The sequence below is a fragment of the Lytechinus variegatus genome, chromosome 2 (genome assembly GCF_018143015.1).
Source record: "Lytechinus variegatus isolate NC3 chromosome 2, Lvar_3.0, whole genome shotgun sequence".
Classification (NCBI taxonomy): Eukaryota; Metazoa; Echinodermata; class Echinoidea; order Temnopleuroida; family Toxopneustidae; genus Lytechinus; species Lytechinus variegatus.
In genome coordinates this window covers 27,494,803-27,511,494 of record NC_054741.1, presented here as the reverse complement: position 1 = coordinate 27,511,494, position 16,692 = coordinate 27,494,803, and the positions used below count along the sequence as shown (strand labels likewise).

Here is a 16,692-nt window from a genome sequence, read left to right as displayed (position 1 = left end):
ATTGGATTCAATAACATGTTTTAGACTGGGATTATCATTAACATAACATAAATTTTTAACAGCTCACAAGACATTTACACAATCATCATTATAACATTACTCTAGTCTGTAATACAATTTCTTCAAAAAATTTCATTTTTACTTCAAATAAATAATACCCATACACCAATGGTTAACTAATATATCTATATGTATATCTCATTTTGAATGAATTCCTTGCTCTCTTCTAGAAATCCTCCAGACAGCATCCAGATTAATTTAATATAATCAGTCAATTCGCAAATAATATAAACATACTTATTCAGGAAAGTTCATCTGACCTCTGGTTCTTTTCAAAGAAAAAATTAATTGGAGATAAATATCATTGTGAAAATTCATCAAATGGCAAAATTTTGTGATGTCAGTTGGGAACTGCTCCCCATTTAAAGCAGTATATCACAAATAGTATATTTCCAGTTCATGATAAATAAACGATTTTTTATCCATAGAAGAGTAGGAAATATACTTTGAAATCATTCAAATTTAGTGAAAAATAGCAGTTTTATGTAATTCACAGGACAAGAAAAACTAGAAAACCACCTTGCATTTGTCATCCAGAAATACAAGACCTAAAATAACAATTCTTGTTTTTTAATGGATTTTCATCAAAATCTCATTTACTAATTCTTCTTCTCATATTTCTGATTTTCTTAACACCAGCATGATATCAGGAAGGAATCTCACTTTTGGATCATTACTTTAGATAACTGAGATGATGGCAACTACACAACACAGGGAAACAGTAAACCTGTAGATGGTTTCCTTTGACCAAAATTCACCATTTTGAAAATACACAATATCTTTAAATATATTACTGTTGTAAACTTGTAATATTTCCAGATGTGAACAAATATATTTAAACTGCATCAACAAATGGCAAGCATAACCAGTGACAGATCTTTCTCCAGATTAGACACAATATTTTGGAGGGGCCCACTATTGTACACAAACACGATGGCCCGTATTCTGAAGTTGGGTTTAATTTAAACTCTGGTTTTAAGTTGTGGTTTAACTATGGAAGGCCAAGGTTCAATGTATCAGCTCATTTGACTCCCAAAGCATTATTAACTGTATGACAATTGTCTTCACCATTTAGTGAAGAGCACTATTAACATGAGAAGCATTCAATGCAAACAAAATTTTGAAATGTTTGGCTTCCTATAATTTAGCACAGAGTTAGACCATGGTCGAAGTTAAACCTGACTTCAGAACACGGGCCTATGTATCTAATGTGGCTCTATCTGCCACTGAGCATAACAGTATTTCTTTATACATGAATCTACGCAATAATCTTACTCTCTTTCAATTCAACATAATTATGGAAGGCAGAAATATTTTTTAAATACTTCATATGTGATACACGTGCTCAAAACAATTAGAAATAATCTTGGTGATTGATTCGACATTTTTTTCAATTACATGATTTTGATCATCACTGCAGGTTAGGATTCTCAAACCCTGCAAAGTAGTCTATCCAAGGTACCCTCTAAATAACCTAGTTCTTGGGCAGATTATTATATTCTCTCCTTTGATATGTATGGCAAGTCATCATATTATCTTTGACATGGCTTTGGCAAAAAATATCACATTAACTATGTTTATAAGAAAAAAGACGTAATAAAATGGTTCTATGAGTGCTAGTTTTTCTTGAAAGAGCGAATGTACCAAATACAATTAGGTATTCCATCTGTTAACATCACTGTACTGCCAGCAGAAAGCTGTGGGCATGTCCAAGTGTTGCGAAACATTGAATGCTTTCGAAGTTTTACTACAGTTAATTAATGGCAGACATATTAATCTTAAACAAGTACAAAAATAAAAGGAAATTAAATGTCAGTTATCATATCAACATCTAAGTAGAAGTCTATCACAAAAGCACATACATTTTAATTTATTAAATGCTATGACATCAAGAACCTTAAAATGCAATATTATGTATCCAAGGTGCAATGAAACAAACATTAATGATTGATTGTACAGTTGGCATGAACGCTTGATTACACATGATTGTTAATGTAATCAAGTATAAAATTTACCACTGTCATCAAAAGCTGGGAATTGGGTTACTTGGCCAAGATCTAACAAACTGGCACTACATGCTGACATCTGTCTCATTGCTGCACAGTGATATTTTAAATTACTTGGTGAGGATAATTACAAGGAGGAAGACAAGGTGCTAGATGTCACATGAGAAGGATGCGATAAAAACCAAGACCTAACGTTAAACACCCAAGGAGGGTTCCTGAGAAGCAACAAAACCAAAAGAGAGATTTAGGAGCAAATGTTTTAAAATCAAATGTTATGTTAATCAAGGGAGCTGTTTGAACAATCATTTAGAATGGAGATAGAACTGAGAGTTAGACAGTCTGAATCTGTTTCTTTGCCCACAAATTGTAAACATAATGTAGTTCAACATTCAGTCAGTTCCAAAATGTGCAGTTATCATGCATTTAATATATAAAATTGAATTAAATTGTATTATACTAAATTGCATCTCTGTTGAGTATTTCAAAACTTTTCTTTTTCAAAACCTTTTTATTTATTTCTTAATTCTTCAGGCACTTGGAGCACTTTATAAGTCACAGTGTACTCTATCATATTCATTGTTATCATCATCATCATCATTATATTGCTGAAATACACAGACACATAATTTGGATGATTCTCAAGTGATACTGTTTTGATTTGCTTATGATAAATGAATTCTACAAATTACACAATGAAATACAGGGTGAAAAAAAAATCCATACCTTAACCATCAGTGATGAAGTAAAAGTTAACTGGAGAGGAAGATGTACTTAACTCATATTTCATTCCTAGAGACATAATACACAATCTCAATCACTACTTACCGGCAAAGTATTTGATCATATCTGTTTTGGTAGCTTCTAATTTTGCTGTCATGTTGGCCACCTCTGTTCGTATCCTTTGGGTAACCTTCTCTAGTTCTTGTTCCTGCCCTGCAGACTAAGAAGACGGTAAAGGAATTGGCAAGCAAGAAAGACAGCTAATCCACTGAGTGACAAACTAATTACAGATTGTCAAAGTTTCTATGGTTACTATTGTGCTGAATGTTTGTAGGTTGATAAACACAAATCACTTTGTCAAGAGAAAGGGCCAGTGTTTCATTACTTATAAAATCATTTTCAAAACATACCTTCAGATTAATAATAGCAATGATAAGTATGAGTGTCATTTTTTACATTGATTATGAATTTTCCCAAGGGTGTTACTTTCTGTTGTACACATAATTTTATTACTTTTATATAGGCCTACATTCAGGACATCAAGACTCAATTGAATTTATTTGAATGATGAACTTAAAGACATTGAATAAACCCTAGAAAAAATGAAAAAGGAAAAGGAAGTATAATTTACCATTTTAAGATTTACACGACCAATTTAATGAATTAAAATAATACATACCATCTCTATTGATCGACTCCTCTCGAGATTGATGTCTAATTTCACTGTGTTGGCAAGCTTTTGGATTTCATCCTGTAATATCACAAATAACAATAAGATAAAATGGTCATGGTCATAACTGATTATAATATCATGGTCATCATCATCATCATCAGCATCATCATTGTCATCATCATCATCATTGTCATCGTCATCATCATCATTATCATCATTATCATCATCATCATCACCATCATCATCACCATCATCATCACCATCATCATCATCACCATCAACATCATCATCATCATCATCATCATCATCACCATCATCATCATCATCATCACCACCAACATCATCATTATCATCATCACCATCACCAATGAGAGTAGAATGATAATTCAGTGGAATAAAAATGGTATCACTTGTGTACTTCATGGGACCTATTAAAAATCTGTTCATAAATTAAGTTATGCTGGAAAATGTTCTTCATTGTCAAATCAGAAACTCCGGAGGATCTAGCATTTGGGACTGAATTGTCAATAAACAAATCTAGTAACATTTCGCAAATAATAAACAAGCATGGTATTTCTTGTTTACAACAATTTTGATCTAAAAATATTAAAACTTTAGTTAAAGGGAATACAAAATATTTGATAATCTAATTTAACACACAGAACATGTTCCAGTCATTCATAAAGGGATCTGCAACTTAGAAACAGCTTTATGAAACACCATGGTAGCTATTAAAGTTAAACACATTTTGAACTTTTACTGTTTTCTATCGAACTTCATGATGATGATGATGATGCACAGCATTTGTACAGCACCATATACCTGTCAAAAACATTCAAAGGCGCATTTTTTTGGAGGAGCCAGCCAATCTGGGTCGCCTATAAGGGCATGCACACAGAACTGTGACCCGCAGGTCTCTCGTCCCGATATAACTGGTTGGGGGAATGCAGGTGGACCACTACACTGGGTTTCCCCCCCACTCTTATTCGAATAGTGCAGTGGATTCTTAACGTGCAAAGCTGGTGACTCTCCTCTAAACGGGGCCTCCATTTAACATCCTATCCGGGGATGGAGTGTTTTCCACTGTAGCATAGCCTGCATCTATGAAACAGGGGAGAGATGTTTACACACAACGCACTGGCTTCAGTCATCCGCCCGTGTGGACTTGAACCCACGATATTTGGTTCGATCGGCAGACATGTTACCGACTGAGCCAACTTCGCTCTCTAAGTTATATGTATGATCACTGATTTGGCATCACATGTACTTGGAGCAATGAAGAAAATGAGACATTGAGATCCTCAACTGTGTTTTCATCAACCACTAGCTTTATAAAAGGACTCAAGGTATACCAGATTTTTACCCTCCATTTCCATATGAAAAGTGCAGTGGTTATCTTATGTCTCAACTGCATAACTCCAATTAAAAGGAGAAAAGGAAGAGACTAGGAAAAGTCATCTCTCCGATGGCTTATCACACATTAATAAACATTAAAGGACAAGTCCACCCCAACAAAAACTTGATTTGAATAAAAAGAGAAAAATTCAACAAGCATAACACTGAAAATTTCATCAAAATCGGATGTAAAATAAGAAAGTTATGACATTTCAAAATTTCGCTTCATTTCACAAAAACAGTTATATGAACGAGCCAGCTACATCCAAATGAGAGAGTCGATGATGTCATTCACTCACTATTTCTTTTGTTTTTTATTGTTTGAAATATGAAATATTTTGATTTTCTCGTCATTGTCATGTGAAATGAAGTTTCATTCCTCCCTGAACACGTGGAATTCCATTATTTTAACATTTTGTGCTTCAGGCAACGAGGTCCTAATCGTCAAATACGTAAAAATTGAAATATTGTATAATTCAAACAATAAAAAACAAAAGAAATAGTGAGTGAGTGACATCATCAACTCTCTCATTTGGATGTAACTGGCTCGTTCATATAACTATTTTGTTAGAAATAAGCAAAACTTTGAAATGTCATAACTTTCTTATTTTACATCCGATTTTGATGAAATCTTCAGCATTGTGCTTGTCTGATTTTTCTCTATTGATTCAAATCAACATTTTTCTGAGGTGGACTTGACCTTTAAATATTAGGATTGAATCAAGAAGAAAAATGAGAACAGCTTGAGTAGTAGAGCTGATGAGGAGATGCTGGCTTGAGTCAGCGAGTAGAGATGATGAGTAGTAGAGAGACTCTCTACTACTCATCTCTACTCGCCGACTCAAGCCAGCATCTCCTCATCAGCTCTAGTACTCAAGCTGTTCTCACTCAACATTCCTTCTGGTTTACAGTCCTTTTCAGGACTATTTTCAAGAAAGAATACTCTACTCTCAAATCTCCACTTTCTCGCCTATCCACTTCTTCTCTTCTTCTATCCACTGTTTCTATAACACTCCACATGGTGTACCGTAAACCACATCAGCAAGTGTACATGCCACCATGCAAACCTTCAAACAACATCCGAAGAAGAAAAATTGAAAATATTCAAATATACTCACAGCTAATTGTTGCCTAAGTTGGTTGACTTCTATTGCCAATTTCTGTATTAGAGGAAACACAAAATTGGCATGATTTACAAAAGAAAGCTCCAAGAGAGTAATAGTCTCTAGAAATTGACATGAAAACATTTGTAAAAATCAATATGTAAATGAGGAATACATATAACTTGCAAGAAATTATCAGGGGTTTATCACATAGCATCAATTTTAATCAATAGCATCAAATATCATATCACTGACAACCAGGGTGCTACCTAACTGTTTAGAAGCACTTACACAGTCAGGCAAGTAAATTATTAAATAGTTGGAATATACTTGCCCAAAAATCTATTTTACTTGCCCCCAAAAAATCATTGAAAAAAAGTTTTACCTCTTCAAAATAAAGTTTTGCGGTTTTATAAACCATTGAGCTTTTTTCACTTTTGAAATGAACTGATCTACTTTGTTATTCATTTCTTTTTCCAAAGTGATTTATGACCAAAATTAGGGTCAATTTATCATATCGACCTTAATTTTGTCTGGATTTATAGCTTCTTTTACTGATTCATTTTTGGCAATTCAGTTGTCTACAATAAACCACCAAGCCCCATTTTCCCCACAATACCATAATTACTGAACCAATATCATTTATTTTAGAATATCATTTATAAATTGAAGACTTAAAAGTCACAATTACAGTAGACTAGAGTCTGAATAAGACAATCTTTCAAAAATCAAATAGTTGCTGCATCGCCTATAAAGTCCAAGCAATTTTCAGGCCCGAATATGAAAATCATGTGTTCAATTTATCTTTTAAGGTCAAACTTCCATAAAGATTTCTGTAATCCTTAGAGATTCCACTTCAGTGGATTCACATTTATTTCAAAATTATCATCTAATCACAAGCATAAATCTTTGCATCACACCAATTGTCCAGGGGGGGGGGTTATCTACTGTTCAACCCCCCCAAAAACAATAGGTGTGACACAAGGATTTATCCTAGTGCATGTAATGCAGCCTATTGAAATTGAAATTGATTTATTTACAAAAGTGGGGAAATATGTCTCAACTTTTCTGAGAATCTGAACAGTGTTTGAAATCATTGCCTTGTCGTGTCTGACTGAGCAAGGTTCTATGCTTCTACCTACCTCATTCTCACTTCTAAGAGCAGAGAATTCACTTTTTTCTAGGATCACCATGTCCTTCTTAACAGAGGCTATGTGGGACATCACTTGCTGTATCACCATTTCCTGCAAGTTCAATTCAATTGAATTATATTTCATTTCATCAAGATTGAATTTATCAGAAAATATTTATAAAATCAGTATACTATGTAAACAAATAAAGGAATATAAAATCAATCCTTATTTACAGAACAAGGACAGAGAGTGGTACATGTGCACAAAGACCATACACAAATTATAAATTAACAATAACATTTCCAAACAATAAAATAGCAATGACAACAATAATAATAACAATTACATCAATAATATAACTAATAGACTTGTCAAAGATTACATTATTGATCAAAATGTTCTTCATACGGGTAAAATTTCAAATTTGTACCCCCCCCACAAAAAAAAAATCAGTGGATGGAAAATTTTAACGGTCTCTACACTATTGCAAGATTGGATTACTAGATAGTGAAGACACATGTAACAGACGTGATTCGGTATAATGCAGAAAATGAACTGTATTCTTTGAATGGATGTTACAAATGGATACTAAATTGTTTCAAATATTACTGAGAATTACAACTATCAATGAAAAAAATAAGTTTTGATATGGAATAATATTGTTTAGATGTGATCTAAATTATTATTTTTTTAAAGAAAGCATTGATGTATATACAGCTGCAAATTCATCTATTGAGTACAAAACAACATACTTTCATTTCAAAGTGGGCTGGTACTTTGCTCTTTATTAAGTGGTTATAATATTATTTCGAAAACTCAAACAGATATTTACTCTCCATGATTTAAGATAAAGAAGAAAAAAAGCCCTCAGTTCACTAAATTCTTAATACATATGTTTTCTTTTCACCTGGTATAATATCCATTCTGAATAAATAAATCATGTTAGTAGTTTTTGTCCTTGAAGAATTTGGAAAAAAAAAAGTTCTTACAGACTTATTCACATAGAAAATTGGTTTCAAAATAAGATCTGTTTTCAACAATTTACCTGTTGTTGTTTATTTACAAGTTCTTTATGATTTAGCTCAGTGCTTTTTTCCATGATATTCATCAAGATTCCTGTCAAACATTCAGCCTGTTCTACTGTTAAACCTGTATTGTAAAGAACATAGTATGCTATATAATATAGGTCCATGGTAATATAAGTGCAAGAGGAATGAGTATGAAATGATATTCCAATGTTTTTTTTGTGTGTGTTATCATTTAATGATGCTTATTTTTTTTTACTTTTAACAAATTCCAAATCAACAAAGGGAATTATGATGGGTATCAAATGTGTAGTAAAAGAAGTAAAGAAGCTTTGAACCCACTGCCCCTAAAAGAAAGCTGCTCAGTAATATATATTACAATTTGACTGGAATTAAAAAATATCCCTCAAAATCACCATTCAATGCTGTAAGAATGAATCCACCTTTTGATATTTCTACGTGTAAATAATAAAGATTGGTTCAAATTCATGTATTACACGGGTGCTGGTGCAACTAAAAATAAATCATGAATTCTCCTTATGATTACAAACAATCTATTTTTTTTTACATATGTGTGTTAAGTAGGCTCTTGTATTCAACTATGATAACTTTCATTCACTTAAAGACCATTCAACTAGATGTTTGCCTTTCTTCAACATTCCCTTTTAAGTTTCTCAACCCTAAAATACTATGATTCACTCATTTGATTAAGTAATGATATATTGTATTGTAAGAATAAAATTGAGAAATTGAATTGGCTTATTTTCTTGATGCAATCAAAGTGATAAAAAATATATATTTACTGCCCATCATCATCTAGAAATCAAAAGCAATACTTACCACTCTTCTCCAAAGCTTTGACTGCACTGTGTGTATCAATGAAGATTCTGTCTGTTGTTGTTACATTTTGACACATGAGCCTTTTGTGTAAAAGAGACCCTGTAAGGTGGAGTCAGATGTAAACCAGATAATTTTTATAGGAGGTAGATACTCTCTAATGCACAATGTTAAAAACATCAGATTAATATACAGGTCAACATTCCATGGGTGTGAGTTAAACACAATCAGATTCATGAGCAACTATTATTTTGAAGGGTAAAAATAAAATAAATGCTTCTACCATTGTTATATATGAAATATATAAGGTAGCACATGACACTTAAAAGGCTTTTCGAAGATTTATTAAATTACCAAGAAGAAGTGTATGTCACTATTTTTCCATATAATCACTATTATATTTTAGATGATACAAAATAAAAATGTATTATATTGGATAGATTTTGCAATATCCTAATGCCTGATCAAAATAAAATACATGTTGATATAGACTCTATCTGCATATTTTTGTTTTCTTTTTGAAAGAGCAATTAAAACCCCTTCCCAAGTCAACCAACTGGCTAAAAATTGTTGCTTAATGTTCATGTAAAATATAATTGAAAGAATTCAATTTTGGCCAATGGATATGCTGAATTACCATAAACTGAGTTGACATGCCAAATAAGCATTTATTCAATAGATAAAGAAAAATTAGCCCCCCAAAAAATGAACATAAAAATAATACATGTAAACGAAAAAAAAAATTCAAAACAATCTCAACTTTTCCAGAATTGTGCGTAAAGTAGATAGCTGAGCGTGTATAGACATAGGGTACCATTCAATCTGAAAAGTGAAAATGACTGGCCAAGGTTTATCTCAAGTCATGTCACACATCACCAAGAAATGTACCTATCAAAAGTACGGCAAGGTGACCCAAGTCTGCACAGTGCCCCTTATCATCATGCATGGAGTCCTCCAGACTAGGGCCCCCCCCTTCATATTAGTATGATGGTGGGCCCCAAGTCTGCACATCTAACAATTTGAGTTAAGATTTGACATGAATTTCTTCTTATTTCACAAAATCTTTTGGTTAACAATGTTCCTTATATTATTAAGAGTAAGTGTACCAAATTTCTCATTCAAGGGGAATCCAGCTTTGGCCTTAAACAGTTGTGTTGGGAAGGAGAAAAATAAATTAAACAGAATGGTGAAAGTTTGAAACAAATCGGCCAAGCAGTAATAAAGTTATAACTTCTTTAAAACTGAAATCACTAATACTATGTAGATTACAAATTTGCAACTGGGTAAGTAAATTATGACAAGGGGCAAGGACAACTTTCCCATAGGCCATGTACTTTATTATCAGGGATTTGTGGTTTTCTCCTAAGTCCCGGGGGGGGGGGGCACTCGACCAAAAATGTGGTGGGGGTGTGCCGCGGGCGAGACAAAAAACGGGGGCCTTGGAGCGGGCTTATTGTAAAAAGGAGGGTCCTCGGAACGGGCTTCGGAACGACAAATGTTTGTGAAAACGGGGGTCCTTGGAACGGATCGCCAGCGTGTGAGTGCGTATATGCATCCCTATGGAACGGTCATATGTGCATGATGCAGCTAGCGCGGCCTCCGCCGGGGAGCTCTGCGGTCGCTTTTCACCAAATTCGACTCATTCAATGCGATTGGAGCGGCGTAACGAAAAATATGCGAACCTTTGGAGCGGATTTCCCTCTTCTTTTTTCTCGATAAAAAGAAAATGCTATGCCTTGGAGCGGCTTTCTTTGTTCTTTTTCTCAACAAGGCAAAAATGCTATGCCTTGGAACGGAAATTTGAGTGTGAAAATGGGGGTCCCCTCCGCGGCACATACCCACTATGCATTATATACTGAGTGCCCCCCCCACCCATTCCCCCGGGGCAGTAATCTAAATATTACCCAGGTAGTATATTGTTTTATGTCCTCATGAAAGAAAAATATAATTTGAAATAAAACTTTTGGGAAAAAGGACATTTTAGCCATAATATGTATTGGAGTCCATGGGAGAGTAGTCCTTGCCTTACATCACTATGACATCACATATGCGGCCAATTTGAAGTCTCCATGGGAAAAGTGATCACCAATATTTACAACTTTCAAAAATTCATAACTTTCTTGTTGTTTGTCCAATATTGTTCAAACCTTCACCTATCAACTTGTCTGATTTTTCTTTTCCTTATAAAAACAAGTTTTTATTTGGGTTGGATTCCCCTTTAAAAATGAAAGAAAATATATGATTTTCTTGAAAAACCTCGGGCAGTCATTTTCAGATTGGAAAAAAAATGGTACCCCATGTCTGCGCACTCTTTCACTTTGCACACGATTCAGGGATTTTGATGAGAAAGGCTGTATTTTGAGGCAGTCACATGAAAAATTGAAATGCCCTGAATTCATTATTTTCCCACCATTGAGTCTGATTTTTTATGAACACTTGTCTATGTATTGCATGTGTAAAGTTCGTACTTGTTGCGTATCTTTTTTTACTAGAATCGCGCAGATACGCGGGTGCGCAGACTTAAGTTGGGAGACCGCGTCTGCGCAGACATGGGGGAACTGACCATACTTTTTTTAAATGAGATTTTTGGCACACTTATAACGAGGCCAAGGAAGCTCACCCTGACGACAGTTTATTATTAAAATAGCAGAAAAAATGGCATTATCGTGATCCAAGTCCCCGGTGACTCGGATCCACGGACAATTTTTCACAACGTAAAACATGTCCTACCTGTTTCTACCAACCTCCATCGTAGTTGTGTGTGACTTGTCTCTTTTCAGTCTCCACCAAAGATTGTAGAGCGCCGCGTACGCGCGCTCTACAATCTTTGGTCTATCTTCACTTTATTGGTGTTATAAATCAGATCGAATTGCATCTATATACTTCTTTTCAATCTCTATTGCTTTAGTTGGTAAATTATACTTTTCATATAAATAAATCATGATTATATTCATCTTTTTATGTTTCCCACACTATGAAATTTGCTTTATTTCGTTTTCATTTTTACTAAATAAATCGGCCCCAAGTATATCCCTCGAACAGTCTCAATTGCTTTATTTCGTTGATTCCTAATTTACTAAATAAATCAGGATTGAATCATCTTTTCAATCTCCATTGCTTTATTTCGTAAATTAGTACTTTTCATATACATAAATCAAGATTATATTCATCTTATGTTTCCCACACTATGAAATTTGCTTTATTTCGTTTACATTTTTACTAAATAAATCGGCCCCGAGTATATCCCTCGAACAGTCTCAATTGCTTTATTTCGTTGATTCCTAATTTACTAAATAAATCAGGATTGAATCATCTTTTCAATCTCCATTGCTTTATTTCGTAAATTAGTACTTTTCATATACATAAATCAAGAGTATATTCATCTTATGTTTCCCACACTATGAAATTTGCTTTATTTCGTTTACATTTTTACTAAATAAATCGGCCCCGAGTATCCCTCTTCTGCAGACATTGCTTTATTTCGTTTATCCCTAATTTACTAAATAAATCAAAATTGCATCTACTTCTTTTCAGTATATATATAGGCTTTATTTCGTCGTACTTTTTAATTATACTATGAATAAATCTCATTATGTTTGTCATGATTATGCTTTATTTCGTCTATCACATTTTTACTAAATAAATCAAAATGCATATCTCTCTCTTAACTGTCTCCATTGCTTTATTTCGTAAGGTACGTAATTAGAATGTCGGTCTATAATTACTCCTCGTGATTCAAGTCCCCCTTCATCCGAATTAAACCACTGTGTCACTTGTTTCCTATTTTCGATGATGAATTATTAAGATCAATAGAATTGAATTAAAACAGTATATACTACTCCTCGTGATCCAAGTCCCCTCTCCTAAAAATACAAAACGGCAATTAACCCGTTGATATTCATCTACCCCTCATTTCCCTCCTCTTCAAAACCACTCTGCCACTTTTAGACAGTTTCCTAGAGATGATTAATAAATATTTTCGATAATAAGAATCATTAAAATCAATGAAAATCACATTAAAGACACTATTTAACTGTCTAAAGAATTGAATTAAAACAGTATATACTACTCCTCGTGATCCAAGTCCCCTCTCCTAAAAATACAAAACGGCAATTAACCCGTTGATATTCATCTACCCCTCATTTCCCTCCTCTTCAAAACCACTCTGCCACTTTTAGACAGTGTCCTAGAGATGATTAATAAATATTTTCGATAATAAGAATCATTAAAATCAATGAAAATCACATTAAAGACACTATTTAACTGTCTAAAGAATTGAATTAAAACAGTATATACTACTCCTCGTGATCCAAGTCCCCTCTCCTAAAAAATACAAAACGGCAATTAACCCGTTGATATTCATCTACCCCTCATTTCCCTCCTCTTCAAAACCACTCTGCCACTTTTAGACAGTTTCCTAGAGATGATTAATAAATGTTTTCGATAATAAGAATCATTAAAATCAATGAAAATCACATAAAGACACTATTTAACTGTCTAAAGAATTGAATTAAAACAGTATATACTACTCCTCGTGATCCAAGTCCCCTCTCCTAAAAATACAAAACGGCAATTAACCCGTTGATATTCATCTACCCCTCATTTCCCTCCTCTTCAAAACCACTCTGCCACTTTTAGACAGTTTCCTAGAGATGATTAATAAATATTTTCAATAATAAGAATCATTAAAATCAATGAAAATCACATTAAAGACACTATTTAACTGTCTAAAGAATTGAATTAAAACAGTATATACTACTCCTCGTGATCCAAGTCCCCTCTCCTAAAAATACAAAACGGCAATTAACCCGTTGATATTCATCTACCCCTCATTTCCCTCCTCTTTAAAACCACTCTGCCACTTTTAGACAGTTTCCTAGAGATGATTAATAAATATTTTCGATAATAAGAATCATTAAAATCAATGAAAATCACATTAAAGACACTATTTAACTGTCTAAAGAATTGAATTAAAACAGTATATACTACTCCTCGTGATCCAAGTCCCCTCTCCTAAAAATACAAAACGGCAATTAACCCGTTGATATTCATCTACCCCTCATTTCCCTCCTCTTCAAAACCACTCTGCCACTTTTAGACAGTTTAATAGACATGATTAACGAATATTTTCGATAGTAAGAATCATTAAAATCAATGAAAATCACATTAAAAACACTATTTAACTGTCTAAATACTCCTCGTGATCCAAGTCCCCTTCCCGTGTTAAGATCGTCCAATTTCCCATAGGAGGGGACTTGGATAACGAGGAGTACTATTACTCGTGATCCAAGTCCCCTCTCCTAAAAATACAAAACGGCAATTAACCCATTGATATTCATCTACCCCTCATTTCCCTCCTCTTCAAAACCACTCTGCCACTTTTAGACAGTTTAATAGACATGATAAACGAATATTTTCAATAATAAGAATCATTAAAATCAATGAAAATCACATTAAAAACACTATTTAAGTGTCTAAATACTCCTCGTGATCGGAGTCCCCTTCCCGTGTTGAGTTCGTCCTATTTCCCATAGGAGGGGACTTGGATAACGACTAATAGTACTCCTCGTTATCCAAGTCCCCTCCTATGGGAAATTAGACGAACTCAACACGGGAAGGGGACTCGGATCACGAGGAGTAGACAGTTAAATAGTGTTTTTAGTGTTATTAAATTTGTCTTATTTAGTGTTTTGATCATTGTTTCATCAACTTGGAAGAATATACCGCCACAGGAGTGAAAAGAAAGAGACTATTTTTGTCGTTTGAAAAAGTGTCCGAGTCAGTTGTTATTGTGTCAATGGAAAAACATGTGGTGGAAGGAAGTCCCCGCTCAGTGAGAAGCTTCGCACCGTTTCGCATCGCGAACAATAGATTTCTTTTGAAAATCTTCCAACCGTGGATTCTATTGAAAGATTGCAGATATTTGAGGTGTGTCTCAAGTTTGTCCCCAGTGACTTGGATGACGATAAGGCCGAAAAAATATCAGTGAAGGGAAATCCAGATTAGCCTGGGGCTGGCCACGTAAACTTTGACTTCAGCAAGTTTTTCCCCCGTCGTTAGCGTCGTCTCAAAAAAAAATATTTTTTTGTTTTTTTGAATAGGCCCACTCATGGTTTCAAATCGTCTCGTGTGTGAAGGATTCATATGCACCTGGTGCACGCGAATCTTTCACACCATCTTTACTAAAATAACTATGACTTTACATCATAGCTATGAAATATGATTTTTCTATAATACTTACCGAACCATATAGACCGTTTGTTGAATTCTTTTTGTTGTTTGTTTTAATAAAATAAGAGCATTTTTCGTGATCTTCACGTAGATGCCTCCTGGTCAGCGTTGATATCAACTTTTGCCTAAAGAGGGCGCGCGATATTATTCACCAAGCCGGTAGGCACTTAAGAACCAAGTTTGAAAGGATACTCGTAAAATTATGTCACTCTGGCCGATGAATATTCATTAGATCGTGGTCGTGCGTGTTCAATACACACCGAGTGCATGCATGCAGAGAGTTTGTATTGAACACGCACAACCGGATCTAATGAATATTCATCGCGAGAGTGACATAATTTTACGAGTGTCCTTTCAAACTTGGTTCTTAAGTGCCTACCGTACCTTTGTTTACGGTGTTGCAAGCTAGCTGCATTCTAGGCGATCAGCATTATTTTCTTGCTCGTTCAATCCACTTTCATCATCATCTTGTCAAAAGATGGCGTACTTTACCAATAAGTATATACATGAGATGCAACCTGTTGATTTTTGGTACAATTTCCTATTACGCGCTGACGACTTGAATTGAGAATGTTCGATACGAAAAATTGCTTTTCGATTGTTGTTTGCGTACTTTCCACCGCAGTATTAAGGACGGATCGAACGGAGTATCCTGGTTGAGACTTGGAGGTAAGCGATAAAAACAGTTTTATAAATAATTTCCACTTCATTTTTTTTTTTAAACTAAATTTATTAAAAAGAAATCATTAGTGGAGAAATACTGAAACGTTTGGCGTTTCTAATTCCCTCACATTCGTGTGATGAATGAAAACGTCAAAGTCCACTATGAAACCACATGCGTTGTGCGAGGTTAGTATTACTAACCTCGCATGTTGTGTGAGTGGAATAGGCCTAGGCCTAATTCATGTAGATGTAATTAGAATTTGAAAATGTACAGTAAACTACAGTCTACACGCACATGAATAAGAGTAAGACACAATCCCTGGCTTCCTAGAAATTTAACACACGTTGAACGATTTTCACTTTCTAATTCTAGGCCTCCTCCCTGGCTACCCCCCCCCCCCCGGCCCACTAATAAGGCATCAGATCAGCTTCACGAGCACAAACACGAACATACAGAAAAATTAACACAAGGGACTGAAGTAGATTTTTACGGTATTTTCTTGGACGTTGTAAACGGTCGTACTTTTGACCAAGTCGACTCACCAGACAAAGTTAAGATAGGAATTCGACTTCCAGATGTTTCAGAGATATACTTCGATATGAACCTTCTGTCTGTGACTTTCAGACTCTTGTCAAATAATTTTTTTACCATTGACAATTTAGACATGGGAGCTGCCATTTTGAATATCCCATAAGCCATTGCAAGGATTTTTTCTTTTCGCACGTGACCTTTGTGTTTCAAAAGAAGAAGTATGATTGGCCAATTGTACCTGACTCCTCGTAAAGCTAACTTGTTATTGGACAAAACACGATTGCAGCCATTTTTAAATAACAATTGTGCATAAT

At 34.4% G+C, this 16,692-nt stretch overlaps 1 protein-coding gene across 1 annotated transcript; it reads right to left on the bottom strand.

Annotated features, from left to right (window-relative positions):
• Positions 1–912: 912 nt before the first annotated feature.
• Positions 913–16,558, bottom strand: LOC121407731 (mitochondrial calcium uniporter regulator 1-like). Its single transcript, XM_041598926.1, has 8 exons — positions 16,390–16,558; positions 8,956–9,054; positions 8,136–8,239; positions 7,100–7,201; positions 5,973–6,014; positions 3,466–3,537; positions 2,892–3,006; positions 913–2,281 (listed from the first exon to the last, which is right to left on the bottom strand). The coding sequence occupies exons 1-8, from the start codon at positions 16,544–16,546 to the stop codon at positions 2,223–2,225; spliced, it is 750 nt and encodes a 249-aa protein (XP_041454860.1). The 5' UTR covers positions 16,547–16,558; the 3' UTR covers positions 913–2,222.
• Positions 16,559–16,692: the final 134 nt, after the last annotated feature.